This window comes from Camelina sativa, chromosome 20 (genome assembly GCF_000633955.1).
Source record: "Camelina sativa cultivar DH55 chromosome 20, Cs, whole genome shotgun sequence".
Classification (NCBI taxonomy): Eukaryota; Viridiplantae; Streptophyta; class Magnoliopsida; order Brassicales; family Brassicaceae; genus Camelina; species Camelina sativa.
This window is the reverse complement of record NC_025704.1, coordinates 15,130,430-15,151,947: the sequence shown is the minus strand read 5'-3', so window position 1 is coordinate 15,151,947 and position 21,518 is coordinate 15,130,430. Positions and strand designations below refer to the sequence as shown.

At 36.8% G+C, this 21,518-nt stretch overlaps 2 protein-coding genes across 4 annotated transcripts; one reads left to right on the top strand and one right to left on the bottom strand.

The window, feature by feature from the left end:
* Window positions 6,830-9,333, top strand: LOC104770874 (zinc finger protein CONSTANS-LIKE 10). 3 transcript variants are annotated; one of them, XM_010495338.2, is made up of 5 exons: window positions 6,830-7,169; window positions 7,481-8,072; window positions 8,163-8,330; window positions 8,423-8,742; window positions 8,835-8,964. In XM_010495338.2, the coding sequence occupies exons 2-5, from the start codon at window positions 7,554-7,556 to the stop codon at window positions 8,962-8,964; spliced, it is 1,137 nt and encodes a 378-aa protein (XP_010493640.1). In that variant the 5' UTR covers window positions 6,830-7,169; window positions 7,481-7,553. The 3 variants fall into 3 exon arrangements, with proteins under 3 accessions (XP_010493640.1, XP_010493639.1, XP_019097594.1); XM_010495337.2 differs by having other exon boundaries at window positions 6,836-7,064; XM_019242049.1 differs by lacking the exon at window positions 6,830-7,169 and having other exon boundaries at window positions 7,554-8,072; window positions 8,835-9,333.
* On the bottom strand, window positions 9,463-11,506 carry LOC104770873 (RRP15-like protein). The gene is made up of 8 exons (XM_010495336.2): window positions 10,953-11,506; window positions 10,758-10,859; window positions 10,582-10,663; window positions 10,463-10,482; window positions 10,315-10,375; window positions 10,150-10,214; window positions 9,723-9,824; window positions 9,463-9,629 (listed from the first exon to the last, which is right to left on the bottom strand). The coding sequence occupies exons 1-8, from the start codon at window positions 11,400-11,402 to the stop codon at window positions 9,570-9,572; spliced, it is 942 nt and encodes a 313-aa protein (XP_010493638.1). The 5' UTR covers window positions 11,403-11,506; the 3' UTR covers window positions 9,463-9,569.

Below are 21,518 nucleotides of genomic sequence, written 5' to 3'. Positions count from 1 at the left end.
GTCGAGTTGGACTCTGGACCTTGGTTCTTCAGCCTTAACTCCCTTGTTTCCTCCTCAAGATTGCTTCACATCTCTTCTCCATTGCTTCCATGCTCCTTGAGCTCCAAAATCACCTGTTTATGCATGAAAAGATGCAAATGCAATGCAACTAAACCCTAATGCATGATTAGTGCTAAAGCTACACAATAATGATGAAAATGGCTAGCAAAAGATGCAAAAGATATGAATAAACTAAGGGAAAACAAGATAAAATATATGAACATCAGTATATAACATTGTGTTTTATTTTCTTATTTCAAATTTTGGCATGCTAGTTTTATTCAGTTGAGTCTGTATCTATTTGCATTAAAACCCCCAAAAAAATTGAAATATAAAAAAAAAAGAGTGTTCATGTAGTTGCATTTACATATTAGGATTGAGTCTAGATTCCTTCATATAGGATTGTTGCATATGCATTTTAGGGGACAATGATTAAAACCACCTTGTTTAAAGTCAAACCTTAGGATTGAAGTTATAGCCCTTAATCACAGTTCATTGTTGCTAGATCAATCTTTGGAAAAAAATGAAAAATCTTTGTATAAAACCTTTTGTCTTTTGAAAGCTTCCTCCACTTGTCTAAAACTTGCTTGAACATTGTATCATCTCTATATTATTGGACTTAACCTGAACTTAAATTATCTTGCTTATGGAATTTGAATGCTTGCTCATGGTAACTCTAAACTCGGGCTAACACTCCATTTTTGCCAATCTTTTCGTTTAACCCGATTTGTTTTTCCCTACCCTTGAACCCAAACCTTTCTTTCAAGCCTTGTTGTGAATTGTTGAGTGAGGCCTTTTCATTGTGCTATAGGTTGTGAAACCTTGAGAGTATTGAGAACGACAAAGAACTAGCTCTTGTTTTAGCTAAGTTTAGAATCATTTGGACTAGCTAATAGAACTGGTTTTGAAAGATATGTGGTTAGCATGTTTATTTTGGGTTGGGTTGAGAAATAAAAGAGAAATTAAAGAAGAAAGTTTCTAAGGTTCAGTTTAATTAGCTCTAAGTCTCTAAGTAAAAAACAAAAAAAAAAGATCTTGCTATAGTCTCCTAGAAAAAGACAAAAAAAATAATATTAGGAGTTTAGCAAATAAAGAAAAAGAAAAATAAATGTAAAAAAAGGAGCTAGATGTTTAAAGTTTAAACCTTAGGGATTGTAAAAAAAACAAAGAGTTAAAATCAAGGTTGTGTGTAGTTTTACTCTAGGGTGTTGGACATAAAGAAAGTGAATGAGAAAATTGTAGATTATCAAAAGTTAAGCTTTGTATGCCCTAATTGTTCTCAATCTTAGATAGTTTTCACAATTTTCTAGCATTCATTCTTTTGAGAGTAAGCCACCCAAAGATATTGTTTGAAACCCACTTACCAAAAAAGTCTTACCCTTGAAACCTATTGAGCTTGATTCACTTCCCATTTGCAAGAATTCGCCAAACACTTTAATGAATGTGAAAGAGATATTCTTTGGAATTGCAAGTCTTTACTGATAGTTGGAGGATAAACTAGATCGATGCATGGTGATAAGCATATAAAAATATTTGTAAGTATGTTGATTGATCTTAGCACCATTAAACTATCTTTAAGGACTGTAGCTTGAATCCTTCGCTTAGCACAAAAAAGTTATGAGTCCCCATTTTTAAACCTCATCCTCCTACTTCCTTGCTAGAGGACTAGCAAGATTTAAGTTTGGGGGTATGATAACTCTCTAATTTACATGTTTAAGACACCTTTTTTTGTCCATATTTTGCATTATATATACCATAACCTTAGCATTTTTAGGTCATTAACTGTAGGAATTTGCATTTAGGCCATTTAGGGTGCTGCATGCTTGCATTTGTGCATTTCAGATGAAAACATGTGCTTTAGAGCCTAAAATTAAGAAAAACAAGGTGAAACCCGAACATGTACCCGAAGGAGCTATTGTGCAAGAAGAACAATCTGAACCTCAACCCGATCAAAGAGGATCCAAGAGCAGGAAGAACAACCCGAAGACCTACCCGAGGAACAACCCGACCATATCCTCGAGCACCGCCTCGAGCAGACCCTCAGGCAGGACTGGGCAGCTAGGTTAAAAGGGTTTCCATATATAAACCCCCCCCCCCCCCTCTTCTTCCTCTCGCTCTAGCACGCCGCAGACACTCGGAATAGAGAGCGAGAGCTTCTGAGAGAGAGACTGAGCGATTCAAACACTTTTTCCACTTTGTTAGGATTCATTTTTATTTCTTTTTGCAACTCTTTCTAGTTTTTGATTATGTACTCTTTTACTTTTATTCTATTTTCAATACAATGCAATTTTTTTTTATTTGTGTTTTTATGCTTTCCACTATGAGATCTGAGTAGTGAAATAAAGTTTCTAGGGATGGGATAGACAAATATGTGTTCTTGATCGGTTATGATGTCTTAGCTTGATTGTTTATGTTATATAAATTCCTTTCTAGATTGGTGTTCTTAATGTTATTTTTAGACCGAGAGGTTGAAACTAGATCTAGGGTGTTTTGTCATCGAGATATGTTGTTGAAATGCTTGAATCAATCCATGCTAGAGATTTACTCAGTTAGCCTAAGAGATTAGATGTGTAAGGAGTTTATTGACAATAATGAATCGGTTTGTTATGCCTGCATGGTCATGTTTCTCCAACGAGAGTTGAGTAGGGGAGTGACCAAGGTTGATTTTTTCTATCACGAGAGTGTTTTAGCAAGATTTAAGAGATTCATTGTCTAGGGAATATTTGCTTGAGGCATGTAGGACATCCCATATTGGTCAGGAACACTTATGAGTAGATTACCCCATCCATAGGAGCTTTCTTATCTTGATTGTTTAACTTTATTCTAGAACTCGACCACTTACCCGAACTGGTACTCGATCACCAGCTTCGTGTATACCTTCGAGCTGTCCATCCTTGACTTCTTGATCCGCTCACTCCACCCGATCCTTTACTCGAATGCTTGCATCGAGTGCTTAGGTCGTGTGGTTCTTGCCTTTTTATTTACTTTAGCTTATTTTAGGATTGTTAGATTAAACCCCAATTATTGCTTGACTTGACTGCTTGACTCTGGTCATATCTTATCTGCTAGCATAACAACCATTTGGATTGATAACTCTTTGTACTACAACTGAATAGGGAATTGATACCCTAGGTGAAAATCTTGTTATCACATATCCAAAATGCTATAAACCTGCGAACAGCTAACTTTGGGAACAGTTTCCCATCAAATGATACAGAATCAGAAGGAGATCTTTATATCATTGGAAAGATCTTGCTTTCAAGATTCCAAAACTTCTTTCACTGCACAATCCGGTGTCTACAGCGAAGTCAAACGTAGAGACAAAGTCAGACAAGAAACCAGCTTCATGAAACTGCAACTACATCAAACTCATAACTTCTTCATATCTTCTTCTTATCTTCTTCTTTTATCATTATGAGTTTGTTTTTATCTCCCATGTTGATTATGTGTTCAACAAAGAACTGTTCCATAGGAACCACACAATCAACATAGACTTAGACTTGTCTGTTTGCAGACTTCAAAGACCTTGATATATCTTTCATAAAACCTTCTTCACCATTCTTGATCCACGACACAAACGAAGCAGCAAATCAACCCAGAAACTTCTGCAACTTGGTGGCAAGATCAATATCAGAGATACAGAGCCACAGGTGAAAGTAGATCATGATTTGGGTCTACGGTTTGGAAGTTATGACCATATCCCCAAAACATATCCAGAAGGATACAACATGTGATCAGCCAACTTTCAGAGCAGATTCCCATCAAACAACAAGGAACTAGAAAGAGATTTATATATCATTGGAAATATCTTGGAGTAACGTTTCCAGAACAACTTTCAAAGTTAAAGTCTGAACCTGAAAGACCACCAATAACCAGACTGCACTCTTAACATCAACTAAAAGATCTCACTTTCAGTGTTTCAGAGCATCTTTCAAATCTAAAAACCAAGCTCAATAGCCACTCCAAACTTCTGATCTTATAGCCATATTGAATAAGCTCTGAGTTCTCTTTCTTTCTAGACCTTCAAGCTTAATTAGGAGAGGAACGTGTTTTCTTCACAAACACAATTCAAACCCACTCAAATTAGAAGACCAAATTCGTTGAACAAAACAGAAAAGAATGTTAGAGAACATCCTGTATGAGCTACTCCGGCCAGCACCGGTACACCATTGTCTTCTCTCAGAAAGCAATCTTTATACAGATTTATGTCACCTACTTGTTGAGATTGCTCTCATGACGAATGAGTGACACAGACATAATAAATCACCCAATTGACCCTTAGCACCATGAGACTCAGAAACAGAGACACTTTTTCCAACATGGATTTCTTTGTCCAGAGACCTGTTGTTCTGTTGACTTTGTTCCATCATTTTTTCTTTCTTAAGAAGCCAGCTGGTCACGCATGCTTGTCCACTTGATATTATTTTAATAATAACTTTTGCTCATGGAACTTTTGCTTTTCTTCTAACATGGGACAAACATACATGTTTCCTCTTAGCTTCAACTTTTTGGATCTAGAGATCAACTCTCTCTCTCTCTCTTCAAGCTTCAGAAAAACTCAAATGTTCAGAAAACCCAGTTCATCAGGAACCCCAGATCTTCAGAAACCCATATCTGCTTAACAAACTCCCTTTTAATCCGCTCCTTTAAACCAGCTTAAACTTCCCATTTCAGCAACGTGGTAATATAATCTAAGCAGACCATAGATTAAAAGAACTGCTTCTTCCTCATCTCTTATAGATCACTCTAGCCAAAGTCAAAACTCTCTTTTCTTCATCCTCTTAATTTCTCAACAGCAAGAAATTTCTTGTAGACATTTCCGAGAATTCTGATGAACATAACTGAAAACTCAGGCGAGTTTGACATCACTTTCGTCATCATCATCTTCCTTCCTTTCTCTTCTAGCAGCGCATCTAGGATCTAACCTGTTAGAGACTACAGACTCAGGTCGGTTTTCCGCTCTGATACCAATTGAAATAATGAGATGTGTACTAGATCTATAGACTTGTATGGCATTTATGTATGTGCGATGCTTAACATAGAGAGAAGAGTATAGAGAAGAGACGACACAAGAGATTTGTTAAGGGGGTTCGGATAACCTACATCCCCGGGACCAAGTCCAGAATCATTCACTAGAATAAGAATGCAAAAGTCACATTTGCCAATGGTATCTAGCACACACTTGTGCCTACCACTCTTATCTACATAAACTTAAGGAACCACCACTCTTTGTCTTTTCCGACGAGTGTGAACCTCTACAAAAACCACCAACAGATTCTCTATCTTGTTGGTGGGACGACACCACAGACAACATGTGTGCTTCTCTCAATTTTAGGTCTAAGGTGTGTAACCTTCTTCTTGTTGCCACTTCTTCCTTTTATACCTCTTAGAGTTCTCCACAAACCCTAGTTTCCACAAGCTTCTTTCTATTGTCTTTTGGGTGTAAAAGTTTGTTTCTCTTTTTGTCAACTTGACTCATGCTTTTGTTCCTATCGCACCTAACACAAGCATGCTCTCTGACACAGCCGATTCACTGTTTGCTGCAACTTGAAGCTTTTCGCTCTGTTGCTCTGCAAAACCTCTTCACGATTCATCTCTTGTTTCCAGCTCTGTTACTACACAGCCACTACAAGTTGTCTGCTCTGTTTCCATCTCTGTTGCACTTCAAGTTTACTCAAGTGCTAAACACACTTCTGCTATTTTTTATGATGCAGCTAATACCTTTTTTCTGCTCTGTTTCACTTTCAGATTTACTCAGCTGCTAATGGATGACTTGGCTGAGTTCTCACTTCTTGGATCTTCACAATAAGACTTCAAGGTTCAGCATGTCACTTCATTCCATATGACTTCACATTGAGCTATCTTGGCTGTGGTAAATTCTCTGATTCTCTATCTGAGGAATCATTGCGTCTGTGTCTGTAGCTGGTTAAACATGCTCCAGCTTGATCACTGCTTCTGTGTCTCAACATATATTTGTGTCGGACTTGTTCACTGCAACGTTCACTGCATTTGTGTATGTACTTTCGATTGTATTAGGTTTACCTATTGCTTCTTGATCATCTTTCTTGATTCTTATAACCATTAACCACACCAATATATCTTTACAATTGAGATCAGGAACCGCCTATTGTTAATTGCATATATATATATATATATATATATGTCATATGGAAAATTTCAATGGATAATTTACCTAATTAAAATGCTTGTAAAATAAATAAAATAATAAAAATGAAAAACAAAAATATTAAAAACATTTTACACTAGCATGAGTGACTGTCTAGTGTACAAATTTTCAAACGAAAAGTTTTCAACTTTTACTTGTCAAATTAATAAAAAAATATATAGGTGAGAGTGGACACCGACCTTCGTGTCAGTGTTACAGATTCAACAAATATCTTTTTGTGTAGACGTTTCTTTCTTATTTGCCAGATATTATTTTTGGTCTTCTCTTTTCTTTACACCTAAAAACTAAAAAATATCTCCTCTTTTAGGCAAGATATTTTGTTCTTTCACTCATTCATGTGCCTGTTAAAATAAACAAATAAATAAAAGAGACAAGATATTTTGGTTTTTGCAAAGGTCAAAGCAAAGGCTACGTTGTGATTGGGCTTAAAGCATATAAAAATAGACACTTTTGAGAATCAAGAAGCGATAAAAATCCACTTGTGCATTTCATATCGCGAGTACAAAACTCTGTTTCTCTACACGTAAAGCGAGTGGCGTTAATATTCCTAAAAATATCTGTGGGGATCCTCAGTGTTTTGCACTTTTTATACTTTTCACCCAAATGTTTCTAGAATTATCAGCTTATGTCACATGCCTCTTTCCTTGCTTACATGTCCCTTTGCGGACACGACCCACCCATTGTCTATCCATCTATACACATTTCTTCTTTTTACCCTTCTTCTTCACACGCAGACGCAGCTACAGAAGAAGTTGTGGAATCATTGCCTTCTCTTCTCAAAGTGTCTTCCTTTTCAGAATCTTTGTTTTGTTTCTGCTTCAGAAGATCTCTCTCCTACGTGAGTCTTGATTGTTTATTTAAACCCTTATTTGAGTGAGGGTTGCTTTGATCCTCTATTCTTTTGGCTGATCTTGAATTGGATCTTCTTTCACTGCTCTGATTGGTAACAAGAAATCTAGAATTTTCTAAGTTTCCTGCTCTGATTGGTACTTGTTGATCTGATATTTTGAAGTCTTTCTGTGATTTTAATTGGTTCCTCTGATCTCTTGTTTGATTGGTTTTGGTTTCTAGCAATGTCTACATAGAAATTTACAATCTTCTATAAATAAATGTTCAAAAGATTGGATCTTTATCTACTTCTGGACTTGCTTTTTTTATACCAAGTTCCCATCTTTTGTTAGTTATATAATGTATTGTGGCAAGATTATGTATGATATAGAAGGGACTAACCAAAAGGGTTTGATTCTTGATTAGTGAAAGGAGCTTGCTTTCTTCAGTTCAGTGTGACGGTTGAGCCACAAACATTGAGATTGGTTCAGTTTAAAAGATGGGTTATATGTGTGATTTCTGTGGTGAACAAAGATCAATGGTGTATTGTCGGTCTGATGCAGCGTGTTTGTGTCTTTCCTGTGACCGTAATGTTCATTCTGCTAACGCGTTATCGAAACGTCATTCGCGGACTTTGATATGTGAGAGGTGTAATGCACAGCCAGCATCTGTTAGGTGTAGCGATGAGAGGGTTTCTCTATGTCAAAACTGTGATTGGGTAGGCCATGATGGAACAAGTTGTACTACTACTTCACATCATAAAAGGCAAACCATCAATTGTTATTCTGGTTGCCCTTCGAGTGCCGAACTTTCCTCCATATGGTCTTTCTGCTTGGATTTGAATATGTCTTCTGCTGGAGAATCTGCATGTGAACAAGGAATGGGTTTGATGACTATAGATGAAGGCCCTGGAGACAAATCAGGTGTCCAAAATGTCAGTGTAGATCAGTCTGGAACCAGTTCGGCTGCACAAGGTATGGATCGCTCTAGTGTTCCAGAAAATACTTCATTGGCTAAGGTACTTTTAACATGATTATCTTCATATTGTGGTACAAGTTTGAACGCAACTGGCGTCTACATGTTTCTTATTATTGTCTACTGGTTGTAGGAGCTTGGAGTATGTGAAGATGACTTCAATGGTAATCTTATTATGGATGAAGTCGACATGGCTCTTGAGAACTATGAAGAACTCTTTGGTGCAGCCTTCAACTCATCAAGATATCTCTTTGAACACGGTGGAATCGGAAGTCTTTTTGACAAAGATGAAGCTCCTGAGGTTCTTTCAATCTTCTTCTATCTGAGACCAAAGAGTTCAGGATGATTTTTTTCCTGTGATCCTTATGCTCTCCTGTGTTTTTCTTAATTCAGGGCTCAATCGAAGGAAACGCAATGCAGCAGCCAGCCATAAGTAATAATGCATCTGCAGATGATTCGTTCATGACTTGTAGAACTGAGCCAATAATTTGCTATTCATCAAAGCCAGCTCATTCGAATATCTCCTTCTCTGGTGTCACTGGTGAAAGTAACGCTGGAGATTTCCAAGATTGTGGTGCATCATCAATGAAGCAACTTTCAAACGAGCCACAACCATGGTGCCCTCCAACATCACAGGACATCATTGCTTCCTCACATGCAACAACACGTAACAATGCTGTTATGCGTTACAAGGAAAAAAAGAAGGCTCGCAAGTAAGTACAAAACCACATGGAAAAGGAATTTAATTCATCATTCATCAGTGAAGGTTATGATTGTTAATGCTGTACATATGTTATATCACTAGGTTTGACAAGCGAGTGAGATACGTCTCTAGGAAAGAAAGGGCTGATGTAAGACGGCGTGTGAAGGGACGGTTTGTCAAGTCGGGTGAAGCTTATGATTATGACCCGATGAGCCCAGCAAGAAGCTATTGAAGATACCATAAAAACCGAAACAATGAAGAATCACCGAGCATAGATATCAGCCAAACAGATGTAACTAATTGGCTGTTATAGAATGAAGCCTTTACAGCGGGGGATCTGGTCTAAAGGCCATTATTGGTTGTTTAGGAACACGAGCTTTCAGCCGGGAAAAAGCTTCATTCTTGCTTCTGCCTCTTTTTGCATAAGTTTGTTATCTTGTGTCATTTGGCTGCTTCAGCAGGACCTGACAGTGAAACTCTTCTACAGATTGAGGTTCATGATCCTTAAATTTTGTTCTGTTGTAATTTGTGTAGCCAAGACAAAACATCGAATGTATATTTTTTAATGTCGTTAAGTATGAATTATGTAGAAGATTATATATAGTATCATTGAGGCCCATGTTCTATATTTACGGTATCATTGATACTAAACAAGTAGTGTATTTTCTTAAAGCTTAAAAACAAGAATCAACCTTTTGATATTACATTACCTTGATTTCAGGTTCCACTATTGCACTATCAAAAATACTGAATTCATTCATATTGATCAGACAAAAGCTGCATGATACAAAATCAAAATTAATGTTTGCTCGTACTGTAACCACTAGTTTAAGATCTTCAGTCTTCATAACTTTCATCTCCTGACAAACCGGCAAAATCATCTCCCTCGCTTGTTTCCTGCAGACAATTCAATTTCAAGTTTCAGATTAGAGTATATATCAGCATGCAAGCCAGGTGGTTCCACTTTTGTGGATAAGAATGGAAAGATACCTGTTTCTTGTCCCAGTCCTTCAGCTTTGGATTAGCTAACATGTAATTATCACGTAGAGGAGCCCAAGCAGGAGCGTCATCATCATTTGACGGTGTTTGACCCTGCACCATCCAACCAAGGTTACTTTTGATTTGTAACTAACAGCTATCATTCATGAAGGTGATTCGTTCAGTAATTTTCACTTATGAGCCAGATGAAAACAGAATACTAACTTGCTTATACATTCATCCAAATGTGAAAGCTTTATAAACACTAAAAGTTGCCACTAGTAATTAACCAAGTATACTTCTAATTTATAAATAACAGCCCTCACTAATGAAATGACAGTACTAACTAGCTCATACATTCATCCAAAAGTGAAGGATTAAACACTCGAGAGAAAATCATAGGGGGGAGAGAGAGTAAGAGGTATGGAGACTGCCAAACCTTAGTGTCTGTTTTTGTTTTTCCTAACTCAGAGAAGAATGCTTCTTTTCTTCGCTTCTTCAACACTGATGGATGTTCCAATATAACAAAAAAAAAAACAGATTTAGAAGACAACAACAAGACAGTGGATACAAAAATATTATTCATGCCAAAATCTAAGCCTACCTTTAGCGTCTTTTGACCTTGAAGGATTCAAACCCTTCTGAGCATGTTGAGCCTTGTTTACCTATTTGAAAAACATGAAGTTTCAAATCAGAGGAATCACTCCGGAGAATACTTAATAACCCAAAGAAAGACATAGAAACAAACTTACAGCATTGAAAAGTTTGACCACTGTGATTCCAGGAGTTCATGAAGATGAAGACTTGAATCAGTATCAAAAGCCAAACACCATTGTAATCAAAAAGAGAGAGTTAACTAAAGCAACAATACCTCCTTTAGTGGCAACACCAATAAGAATCTTCTCATGGGAATCCAAATAGCTACCAGGTTTAACATGTCCTTTCTCAGCAATCTTCAAAAGAAGAAGAAGCAAGTGTTATCATCATCAAAAGCAGGACACACACAAGAACACAGTGAATACAAAAACAAAAAAACAAAACTCATACCACATGTTTAGCCTTTTTAGCTTGACCTTTAGCTTTCTTTTCAGCATCTTCTTCAGCTAGCTTCTCTGCTATAAGATGCTTATGTGCTGATAAAACTGGACCCTGTTTACACACAACAACAACACACTAATCAACACTTTTCCCCCAAAATCAAACTTTTAAGTTTCCAAAGAATCAAGTTAATAAAAATCTCACCAATGTATCATCTTCTCCTTTAGTCTTCTTCATAATAGCTTTAAAAGCGACTTTAAAAGCATTACAACCATCAGTAGCAAACTTGGTAACTCCAGATTCAATCTCTCCATGATCTTCACCATCCGAATGCTCATCTTTATCCGAACCATCATCTTCTTCAATCACATCGTAATTTGGTCCCATGTTCGCATCAGTGAAGATCTGCTCACGAATTGTTACTTCTGGTTGCTTCTCTTCTTCGTCTTCGTCTTCTTCATCGGAATTGTAGTCTCGTGCTCTCTTCTGAAAAATCTTTTGATTCTTCATTGTGACTTTAAACCTATCGGAAGAAGAAGGTTTCGATTTTAACTTTTTGTTCCTCGCCGCTTTAGTACCTTTCTTTACGCCGACTCTTCTCTTTCTAGAACCTCTCTCTGCCATCGCTGTGTGAGCTTCTTCTCCGGTAGACATGGTTCCGTCGATAAATTTGGGTTTTCACGGCGGCGAGAGTTTTTGAGGGAGAAGAGACGAAGAAGAGAGCGATAGGGTTTTGTAAATCAAATCCCTTTCTTTAAACCTTTGCTTTAACGAAATAAAATGTCCTCGAATTTTGATTTCCGGTTCAGTTCGGGTTTATTAAATGGATTCGGGTTTGAATTTAACATTTGGGTTCGGGTTCATGATCTTTCAAGTGCCTTTTATCTTTTATATTTAGACCATTTCCAATAGTTTTCCCTATTTTTATTTCTATTAAGAACTCTATAATAGAGGTAACTTTTGCTTCAATGAATACCTCTATTTTTTCCTCTAAAAAGGAATATTCCACAGAAATTCCTTTTTTATTTTATTATTAATACTTTTTACTTATAAAAGTTCCAAACTAACCCATTTATTTTAGTATTTGTGAAACTTTCATAAAATTATGATATTATTTAAATTTTTAACATTCATAAATATTATTTAAATATCACATTTATTAAAATAAATACATTGCATCATATAAAATAATAAAAGTGTTAAAAGTTTAAGGACCATTAAATATATAATTTATTTATTTTGATCATAAATATAAAAGTGTTAAAGTTCAAGGACCATTTTATAAATAAAAAAAGTTCAACTCTATTATAGTGGAAAATATAGAGTTCCTCTATATATAGAGGAAAAAATAGAGATCTCTATTATAGAGGTAGAAATAGAGATGGGTTGGAGTAGATTTTACTCTAAAATAGAGTTAAAAAACAAATATAGAGGTGGATTGGAGATGCCCTTAGAGGCTCAAAGCTAGTTTACTTATATGAAACTTTTATCTTTCAAGTGCCTTTTATCTATGATGTAACCAGAGCTTATCGACAAAAAAGAATCGATTTAGATATTCCTTTATCGCTTCGGTTGCAATTAGATCAATGTGTAATTGCTTCAAAAGAAGTTTCTATCCAAGTTCACTATGAATTTTTTGGTAACTATCATATGATATTTATGGAAAAACGTCTTATATGCTCATAAAACCTATGATATCGTATCAGATAAAACATAAACTTTGCCTTTGTCCTAAATATTTTTCTAGAAATGCTTCTCAGCCTATATATCCCTGAATTCATAGTTTTCACCTATTTCCCCATTTATTTGGATTTTATATGATTTTTGGATTTTCTAATCGGGTTGAAATCTGGTTTAATCCGGTTATTAAACTTCGTTAATCGGTTAATCAAGTAGTAAACCAATTAAACCCAGATCAATGGATAATTAGATGATAATTTTCAATTTTATGGGGATATAAGAATAGAACTATGAATTGGGGGATATATAGGTTAAAAAGATATTTGGGACGAGACCAGAGTTTAAAGTTTATCTCGTACAATGTCATAATTCTCACAGGGATATGAGATGTTTTCCCATATTTATGCATATTATCTAATAGTAAGAAATATATAAAAAAAGAATATTATTTTATATATATTTAAAATACAATTGGGTCATATTTCTGTTAATTTTATCGAGGACGCTATACAAAGTTTTTTTCAAGCGTGTTCATATGATACCTAATACTATGGTATATATAAACAAAAGAATTCTAGGACACTAGTGTGACTTCAGACCTCTCCGATTCAACTCTGATCATAATACTTGACCTAAAATTCTATACAAATAAACATCGAGGAAAAGGTTTGCAATTATTGACTCAAACTCATTATCGAATGTCATTCAGCAGAATATGGAGGTACTTATGGTGGTATGGGCCAATATGGTATTTGTAGAAGCAAAAAGCTCCATAGAAAATTGTTGTTAAATTTTATGTTTTCATATAAATTCTTCGTCGCTAGTAACTACTAAATAGGAGAGAAAATCAAACAAGGAAAAATAACACTAACACCTTAAAATAAGATAAGTGGCTAAAGCAATTGGGCATGCATTTTCCTAATGTCTGGACATGGTATATCTGAAAGTAGAGGAATTTTTTTAACCAAATATTGTTTCTAGTCGTACTTTATTGTTATATTCTAATGACACTAAGCTTTATACATATATATTTTTTTTCAACTAAACATTAAATTAAAAGAGGACTCCAAAGTTGGTTGCCCAAACCGGAAGGTAAGAGTTTACAAAAGAAAATTCAGAAACTAAAGATTTTGAAGAACGAACAAGACAATCTGCCCTCACATTTGACGCCCGCGGAATCTGGATAAGAGTGAAGGAGGGAAAGGATAATCTGAGGGAATTGAAATTGTCCAACAAATTCGAGAAAGCGGGTCAATCGTCAAGGGATTGCACCATCGCGACTAACTCTTCACAATCTGACTCAAAAGTTTGATAATCAACGCTAGCCACCAGAAGGGACTCCGTAGCCCAAATCAAGGCTTGTAACTACGAATGTAGTGGTGTAGGGCTGTGTCTAAGACTTCGTTCTCCCAGAAGAAACGTTGTATCTTCACTATTACAATACCACCACCCCAGACCCACAAAAGGATCTGAACCTTTCTAGAATCCATCTACCTGACATCGAGGAGAAGGATCTCGTACTTCCAAAGTTGGCGAAGAATCCAAGTATCTCAAAGAGAAGGATTTGGCCTCCTCCCACAGTAGTTTATCATTGGTCGCCTGATTCATAATCTCAATTGGCTCTGCCTCTATTCCCTGAAAAACTTTTTTGTTCCTGTCCTTCCAAATTGACCATGAAATCCAAGGTAGGCGGAAAGCTATATCTGAGATCCCAGATTGGGATGATGCCCGCCAAAAAATAAAGTCTAGATTCAAGTACACTGAGCCGTAGGGTAAGCCATCCGGCATCAACAAAAGCGGAGACAAATCCCATACCATCCGCGAAGGGGGACACTCAAAGAGAGCATGCTTTATAGTCTCCACCCCTGAACCGCACCGTTTACACATAACATCGCATCGGACACCCCAGTGGGCAAGCCGATCCATCACGGGGAGAGTACCGGACGCGATCTGCCAGAAAAAATGTTGAACCTTCGGAGGGACTTCAAGTGTCCAAGCTTGGGCCTGGAGAACCGTGAATGACGGGCCGTATTCAACTTCCTTAAGTAATTCTCGTGCTAATCGATATCCCAATTTGACTGAATACTTCTTAGATTTAGTATAATGTCATATCAAACGATCCGATTGAAATGATTTACTAACTGCTAAACTTCAAATAAACAAGATATCCGCCGGATCCATAAACTCCTCAAGAATAGGCAAGTGTCAGTCCCTCGTAACTGGATTAATTAAATGGTTAACCATCAAATTAGGATGTAGCAATATTCCCCTACCATTAGCTGGGCGTGGTTGATGATCCAGTACCCAGGGATCACGCCATACCAAGATATCACATCCTGAACCTACTGCCCACCTCGCCCCTTGCTCCATGAGTCCTTTAGTTGAAAAATACTCCTCCAAGCAAAAGAAAGAGAATATGGTTTTTTGGCCGATAAAGGATGTTTATTCCTAAAATATCGACCACGCATCACCTGAGCCATTAAGGATATCGGGTAATGGAATAAACGCCAATACTGCTTAGCCAACATCGCGTCATTAAATTGCTCTAGTGCATGAAAACCCAAGCCCCCTTCACATTTGTCCTTACACATTTTATCCTAAGCGATCCAATGCATGCCTCGTGCCTTATCATTAGATTTCCACCAGAATTTTGATATAGCACTCGTAACTTTAGATGTTAGCTCTTGCGGTAGTTTATAACATGACATAACATGCGTCGGAAGGGCTAAAGCAACTGATTTAATCATAATTTCTTTACCACCTTTCGATAAATACTTTGCCGACCAACCATTTACTCGCTCGTCCAACCGATCATTAACATAACCAAAAATTTTAGTTCGTGAACCCTTTCAGGGATACCCAAATAAGAACCCATACCACCTTCTTTAGAAATCCCAATAACTGATTTTAATTGGCTCTTATGTCTAACAGAACTTTCTTACCAAACATAATAGAAGATTTCTCCAAATTTACCTCTTGTCCCGAAGCTTTCCCATAATTACCTATTATATCAATTACCATTCTACATTCAGTCGCCTCTGCTTTACAAAAAAACAGGCATGATCACCAGCATCCGAAGACTGAAAATATAGAGCTCTCTTAGCATGCTTCCTAGGCTTTTCCTAACCTCCAACATTATGATGCGGCTCTTGCTTAGCCAAGGGATGTTGCCTTTGCCCACCTCTCTTATCCGATTGCTCTTCAGGACCATGACTACCATCAAGCTTGTTTAGCTCTAGCCCACCAACTTCTCATACTCAAGAGAAACCACTACTTCATCTCTAGTATTAAAAGGTACCACCATCTTGAATAACAGCGGATTAAACCCATTGACTATAACACATAGACTACCCGACTCCTCATCTACCTCTTGAATCTTACCAATTTTCTTACCAATTGCTTCTAAGGTCGCCACCTCCCACAAATGCATGGGAATCCCAGTCACCTTCACCCAGAAGTTAATCGCATAGGGATAAGTAGAGGAAATGATCGGCTCCCATCTCACCAAAGAAACCATCAAAATGGTACGGACCATTCTGTAGAACAACTTGAATATCACCCTCATCTTCAAAATTGAACTTGAAAATGCATTGCCCCAGATCCGCTCCCACTACCTTATCCTCTAGCTTCCAAATTTTAGGCAGATTAGCCACCAAGGACTCCATTCTTTGAATAGCCGGATTCATTAACCTCCCAATGAGATTCATAGAGAACTGTTGAATTCTCCGAGCTAGAACAGAGTTTGAGATTCTCACTGTATCGGTACGAACCAAAGAGCTTTTGTTTTTAAACGCTATTTGAGCCATATCACTTGACAGAAAAGAACCCATACCCAAAACACTTTATGAACTGAAGCGAACAAAAAGAAGCCAAGGACAAAAAAATATAGAAGTGGTTCCTGATGAGAACCCAAACCATCGAATAAATACTTCGTCTTCAACCCTTTCACCTCTACACGGAGAGGAAGATTTGCAAATCACAAACCATATCATAACATATTGTATCATCCAATCTCCGATAATGCTCATTTCCATAGACCGTAAAGAAAGATTCTGAGAGACTCCAACAATAGAACATGAAGAGATCCTCACCACGATTCTTAGGCTTGAAAACAAAATCTGATAAAGACCCAAATCCAGAAATAAAAATGAAATCGCAAACGAAGTCGATACAATTCAGAAGCAGATCCGTCCAAAAGAAACCCCATCAATATCCAAATCCAAATTAATCCCCTTAAAATCCAGTTTTCCTTTTTGAAGATCTGATCCTAACATCAAATGTCGGAATCTAATCCAACCCAGAGAAGAATTTCCAATCCCTCCCCGAGACCAACCCTCTACACGAGAAACAGAGAGACCACCTCTCCATCTCCCAACAACATCAAGAACACCCATATCAAACCCTAGAACCAGTCACCTTCGCAGTCATACTTTTTGTCGCAGTCGCCTTCGCCTACTTTTTGTTTTTTTGAAGAAAATAATTTGTTTATACATTAAGCTATATTTATAGATAGATATATATGATTTCATCCTATAAATATCGCATCATTCCAAATTGTAATTATATATATATATGCAAAAATCATCATTCTAATTTTTTTTAATCTTTTAAATAGAAAATGACTAGTCAAAATCAAATTTTGGATATTTGTTTGTTTTACAAATAAATGTAATTTCAAAATAAATAACTAAGTTATAGACAACCTCAAATACTGAAAACCCTATAATAGGAAACAAAATTTTGTGATATAGAAACACACAAATGTTAATAATAATAATAATAATAATAATAAAAAGTATAAAGAGAATAATAAAAACTTAGAAAATAAACATAAAAATAATGATGATAATAATAATAAAGATAATAATAATAATCTGAATAAATAAATATCAACAATGGTTGTGACTTTTTGTAACGCCTGCGAATCGAAATTTCGATTTAGGAAATGCATCGATCAATGTAGGTGTAATTTTCGGTTGATTTAAATATTTTTTGTTGATTACAAGTGTAATTTTCGTGTTTATATGTATAGTGTAATACTGTTTTGAGTAAATTTTAGTGCTTATTTTAAATTTTGATATAACTTTAGGGTGGCCCTAGAAAAGTCAATTATATCGGCTTGGTTTCTTTGGTTTTCCGTATCATTTTCAGTCAATGTTTTAAAATCCGACCCGGATTACGAACCGGACTACCTCTCGGGTCACCGGGTCACCGGGTCAACCGGGTTCGACCACGGGTCAATCACACATCTGCAGAAATTTTCGAACACACATATGTATCCCCTTTCACGCCATCAAGATGGTGTTTCATCATATTATCACTTTGGGTCTTTTGATTGAATGACATACGGCCAAGCAATATCACTTTTTCTTCGGACTGAACGGTTTGCAGCTGCTTTTTCTTCATAGTTTTCCACTTCCTCTCTTACCATTTCCTGTTAAATTCACAACATAGAAATATAAAACACAGATCTGAAAAAGATTATACTAATAGTCTAATATTCTAAATCAATTAAACACATGATAATCACAAATAAAGATGAATTTTCAGAATAATAGAGAAAGATTAATATAGAACAACCAACGGTTTCTTACGCAAAGTATGAGAGATCAGAGATGACAAATAAGTTGAAGATGAGAGGTGTGCCATCGAAACTCTAAAGGAATAAAAGGTTTTAAAATAATTGAAACTGTGAAACTTTATATTTTTTTCCAAAAATCAACTGAATTTTTTTGAACCACTAACCGGCCGGGTCAACCGATTCACCGGGTCACGGGTTAATAGCGGTTTTTTCTGGGTTTTGCCGGTTTTATTACTACCGGTTATTAGTACTATTTCCGAACCGGTGAAGTCTCCGGGTCGCGGGTTAACCGGTCGGACCGGCCGGTCCGGGCCGGGCGTGAAAACATTGTTTTCAGTATTGGTTTATTTGGATTTGTTTTTCACTTTTTAGTTTTTCATATATAAAAAAAAATCCTAAATTTCTGCAAAATTTTCAAAATGCTAAAAGTCGGGAAATATCATCCCAAAATAAACCTAATCTGAAACCCATTCCAAAATTAATATGTATTGTTTAAATTTGGATGAATTTAAGTTATCCAAATTTTCCGAATCCATGATGTTTTCCAAAACTTTAATCCCTTATTTACTTAAGATAGTCTAACTAAAATTTCTTCTCAAATGGACACACCAACCTCCAACCCATCATATATATTAAATAAGTCAAATGAACAAACAACCATTATATTTTTTAAAAAGTCATACTTTAGAATATATTTTTATATTATAGCTAAAATTAAAAAATTGAATATTTTGGCTTTACACATTCAATTTTCCACAACACCAAAATAGTTTTTTGGATTTTTCTCTCTCTTTTTTTAATCCTTAGACCATCCTCATCGCTAGTGGTGGGCATTCGGGATCGGTTCGGGTTTGGTTCGGGTAATTCGGATTTCGGGTAATTCGGATTTCAGGTAATTTGGGTTTATAATTTATAGAATCATATAGGTATTATGGAAATTTTGGTTCGGGTTCGGTTCGGATTTTTTCGGGTTCGGGTCGGTTCGGATATTTTTTTGGAATACCGAAATATATCTGATATGTTTTGGGTTCGGTTTGGTCTAAGTATTTTTTATCCATTTAGAACCAAAATACCCATATATAATTAAAATACCCTATATATAAATTGAATAACTATATCAAAATTCATGAAGTTATAACCAAAAAATCATACCAAAATAACTAAACCAATTCTAACAGTCTAAAGAATCAGTCGATGAACTAAAGTATCAAACACTCGTGGTTAAATGCATCAAACTCTCGTGGTTAACTCTTTATACAATATAAGTGTCAATTGATGAACTAAATTCACTAAGAGATGAGATTTACCTTTGAATGAGTCTTTAACGTCTCTGAAATATGAGATTTAGGAGAAGAAGCAAAGAAATTTAAAGAATCCATATTGAAATTGTGGATTAGGGTTATAGAATTTATAAAGAAAAACAAATTTTCTGCATATATAGTCATATAGGTAGTGGAGAGTGGAGACGAACTAATAAATATGATTCTTCTTCTTCAATGCAATTTCAACTGATAAACACACATATGTGAAATGATAAATAGCATAGGTTTGAGTATATATGGGTACTAATTGGGTATCGGTTCGGATCAGGTAATACCCAATACCCAAAAGTATTTACAATTAAGATCCAACTAATATATTGGGAAGATCCATACCTGATCCGAACCGGAGTTTTTCGCTTTGGTTCCAATACGGATATTTCGGATCGGGTATTTTGCCTAGGCCTACTCATCGCTACAACACATGGTGTGTTTTTAAGGGTTTTAAAATAATAAAAATATTGAATAGTGGGTACAATTATTCTTAAGAAATAGAAAATTGGTCTCCTACAAAAACTGTTGAATAGTGTGTTCTTAAGGATATATATGAAACAAGATAAAAAAAGAAACGTACTTTAAGCGGCGATGGTGCAGGCGATTCTAGGGTTTTAAGTATCTTCAGAGATTTTCGGATGTTCTGGATTTTCTGTTGGGTTATTGAATGGGATTCTATTGTGCTTTCTTCGGATCTAGTGGTTTTTGGTCGGTCTGCTCATGGAGATTGTCTCATTGATGATTTTTTCGGGCTTGTCTTTCGGGATTTTGGGGGTCGTTGGGTCACGAAACCTCTCGGTTTTCAGATTTGGTGGATCTTTGATTCGGAAGCAGGATTGGGGGATATTGGGTGCCTTGGGTCTTTCCTAATTTGTTTTGCTTCGAAATGGAGGAGATCCATGTCCTTTAAAGGAGGTGATCGGATTTCTACGGATCTACAGGATTCGACGGTTTTAATGGGGGATTTCCTATCGGTGTTGATTGGCAAATGGTCCCAGGTTTTGGAATCTACTGTCACGTTCCTGTACTTGGGCAGATTCGGATCTCCTTTCTTTGATTTGGGTTTCCTTATCCGAGCCCATGTTCGATTTCGTTCTTTCTCTTTACCGATTAGGGATTTATTGGGGGATATTACACAGGATTCGTTGAGGATTTGTGATTTGGTTCGGGCGACTATTGACAGAATTTTAGCCTCGGTTGGAATCGTATCTGATCTGATTGATATCGTTTTCCTTTTCTGCCTTTTGCTCTGGTCTCGATTATTTTATCAGTGGGTTCGGACAGCAACTTCGATCATTCTTCTCTGTTTTCTTTCTTTGAGGAGAGTTTTTGCAGTTTTTACTCGGTTGTTTACGTTCTGTTGCATCATGGCTCAAAGCGGTCTTATGGGGAAGGGGTTAGCTGGATTGTCGGAGGGTGCTTCTGGTTCACGGCGGAAGATTAAGATTCCGTTCTTTGATAACTCTGCTCTCATTGCCGGTTATTCAAAGACACTCATTGGGCGGTGTTTCAATCCTGAAGTTCAGGATTTGAAGTCTTTGCTCATTGTCATGCCGCGGATTTGGCAGGTGGAGGGTAGAGTTGCTGGTGCAGAGTTGGGATCCGGGAAGTTTCAGCTAGATTTCGATGAGGAAGCTGATATTTTGGAGGTCATGAGGAAGGAGCCGTTTCATTTTGACTCCTGGATGGTTTCTCTGGTTCGTTGGACTCCAGTGGTGGATCCGGCTTACCCATCCTCACTGAAGTTCTGGATTCGGGTCTCTGATGTACCCATTCAGTTTTGGGCGGAGCCAACATTTCGGGTTATTGGATCGGCTTTGGGTGTGGTGGAAGCTGTTGATATAAACAGAGGGAGGGTCCAGGTAACGATTGATGGAATGAAGCCGCTCTGTTTTGAAACGGATATTGAGTTTTATAATGGTTAGGTTACGATTGTGAAGCTCATTTACGAACGTCTTCATGGTTGGTGTAAGATTTGTTCCAGTCTATGCCATGATGAAAAGGTTTGCCCAACACGGGTTTCTTTGGCTCCTGTACGGGGTGATTTTGGTTCGGAGGTGAGCAGTGATCAAGGACAGATGTTGAGTTACAAAGGGGCGGTTCTGGCGGAAGCTAGAGGAGGACATGGTTCTCATAAGGGGCGTCACCAAGGTCATACTCAAGGCTCTTCCAAGCCTAGAGTGGAGCCGGGGGCTG

Excerpts from the sequence above, each read along its gene's own strand:
- LOC104770873 (XM_010495336.2), bottom strand. The coding sequence starts at position 11,402 with ATGTCTACCGGAGAAGAAGCTCACACAGCGATGGCAGAGAGAGGTTCT. Across the intron at positions 10,664-10,757 it reads CTAAAAAGGCTAAACATGTG|ATTGCTGAGAAAGGACATGT; the intron begins GTATGAGTTTTG and ends CTTCTTTTGAAG. Across the intron at positions 10,215-10,314 it reads AAGGTCAAAAGACGCTAAAG|TGTTGAAGAAGCGAAGAAAA; the intron begins GTAGGCTTAGAT and ends AACATCCATCAG.
- LOC104770874 (XM_019242049.1), top strand. The coding sequence starts at position 7,554 with ATGGGTTATATGTGTGATTTCTGTGGTGAACAAAGATCAATGGTGTAT. Across the intron at positions 8,331-8,422 it reads ACAAAGATGAAGCTCCTGAG|GGCTCAATCGAAGGAAACGC; the intron begins GTTCTTTCAATC and ends TTCTTAATTCAG. Across the intron at positions 8,743-8,834 it reads GAAAAAAAGAAGGCTCGCAA|GTTTGACAAGCGAGTGAGAT; the intron begins GTAAGTACAAAA and ends TTATATCACTAG.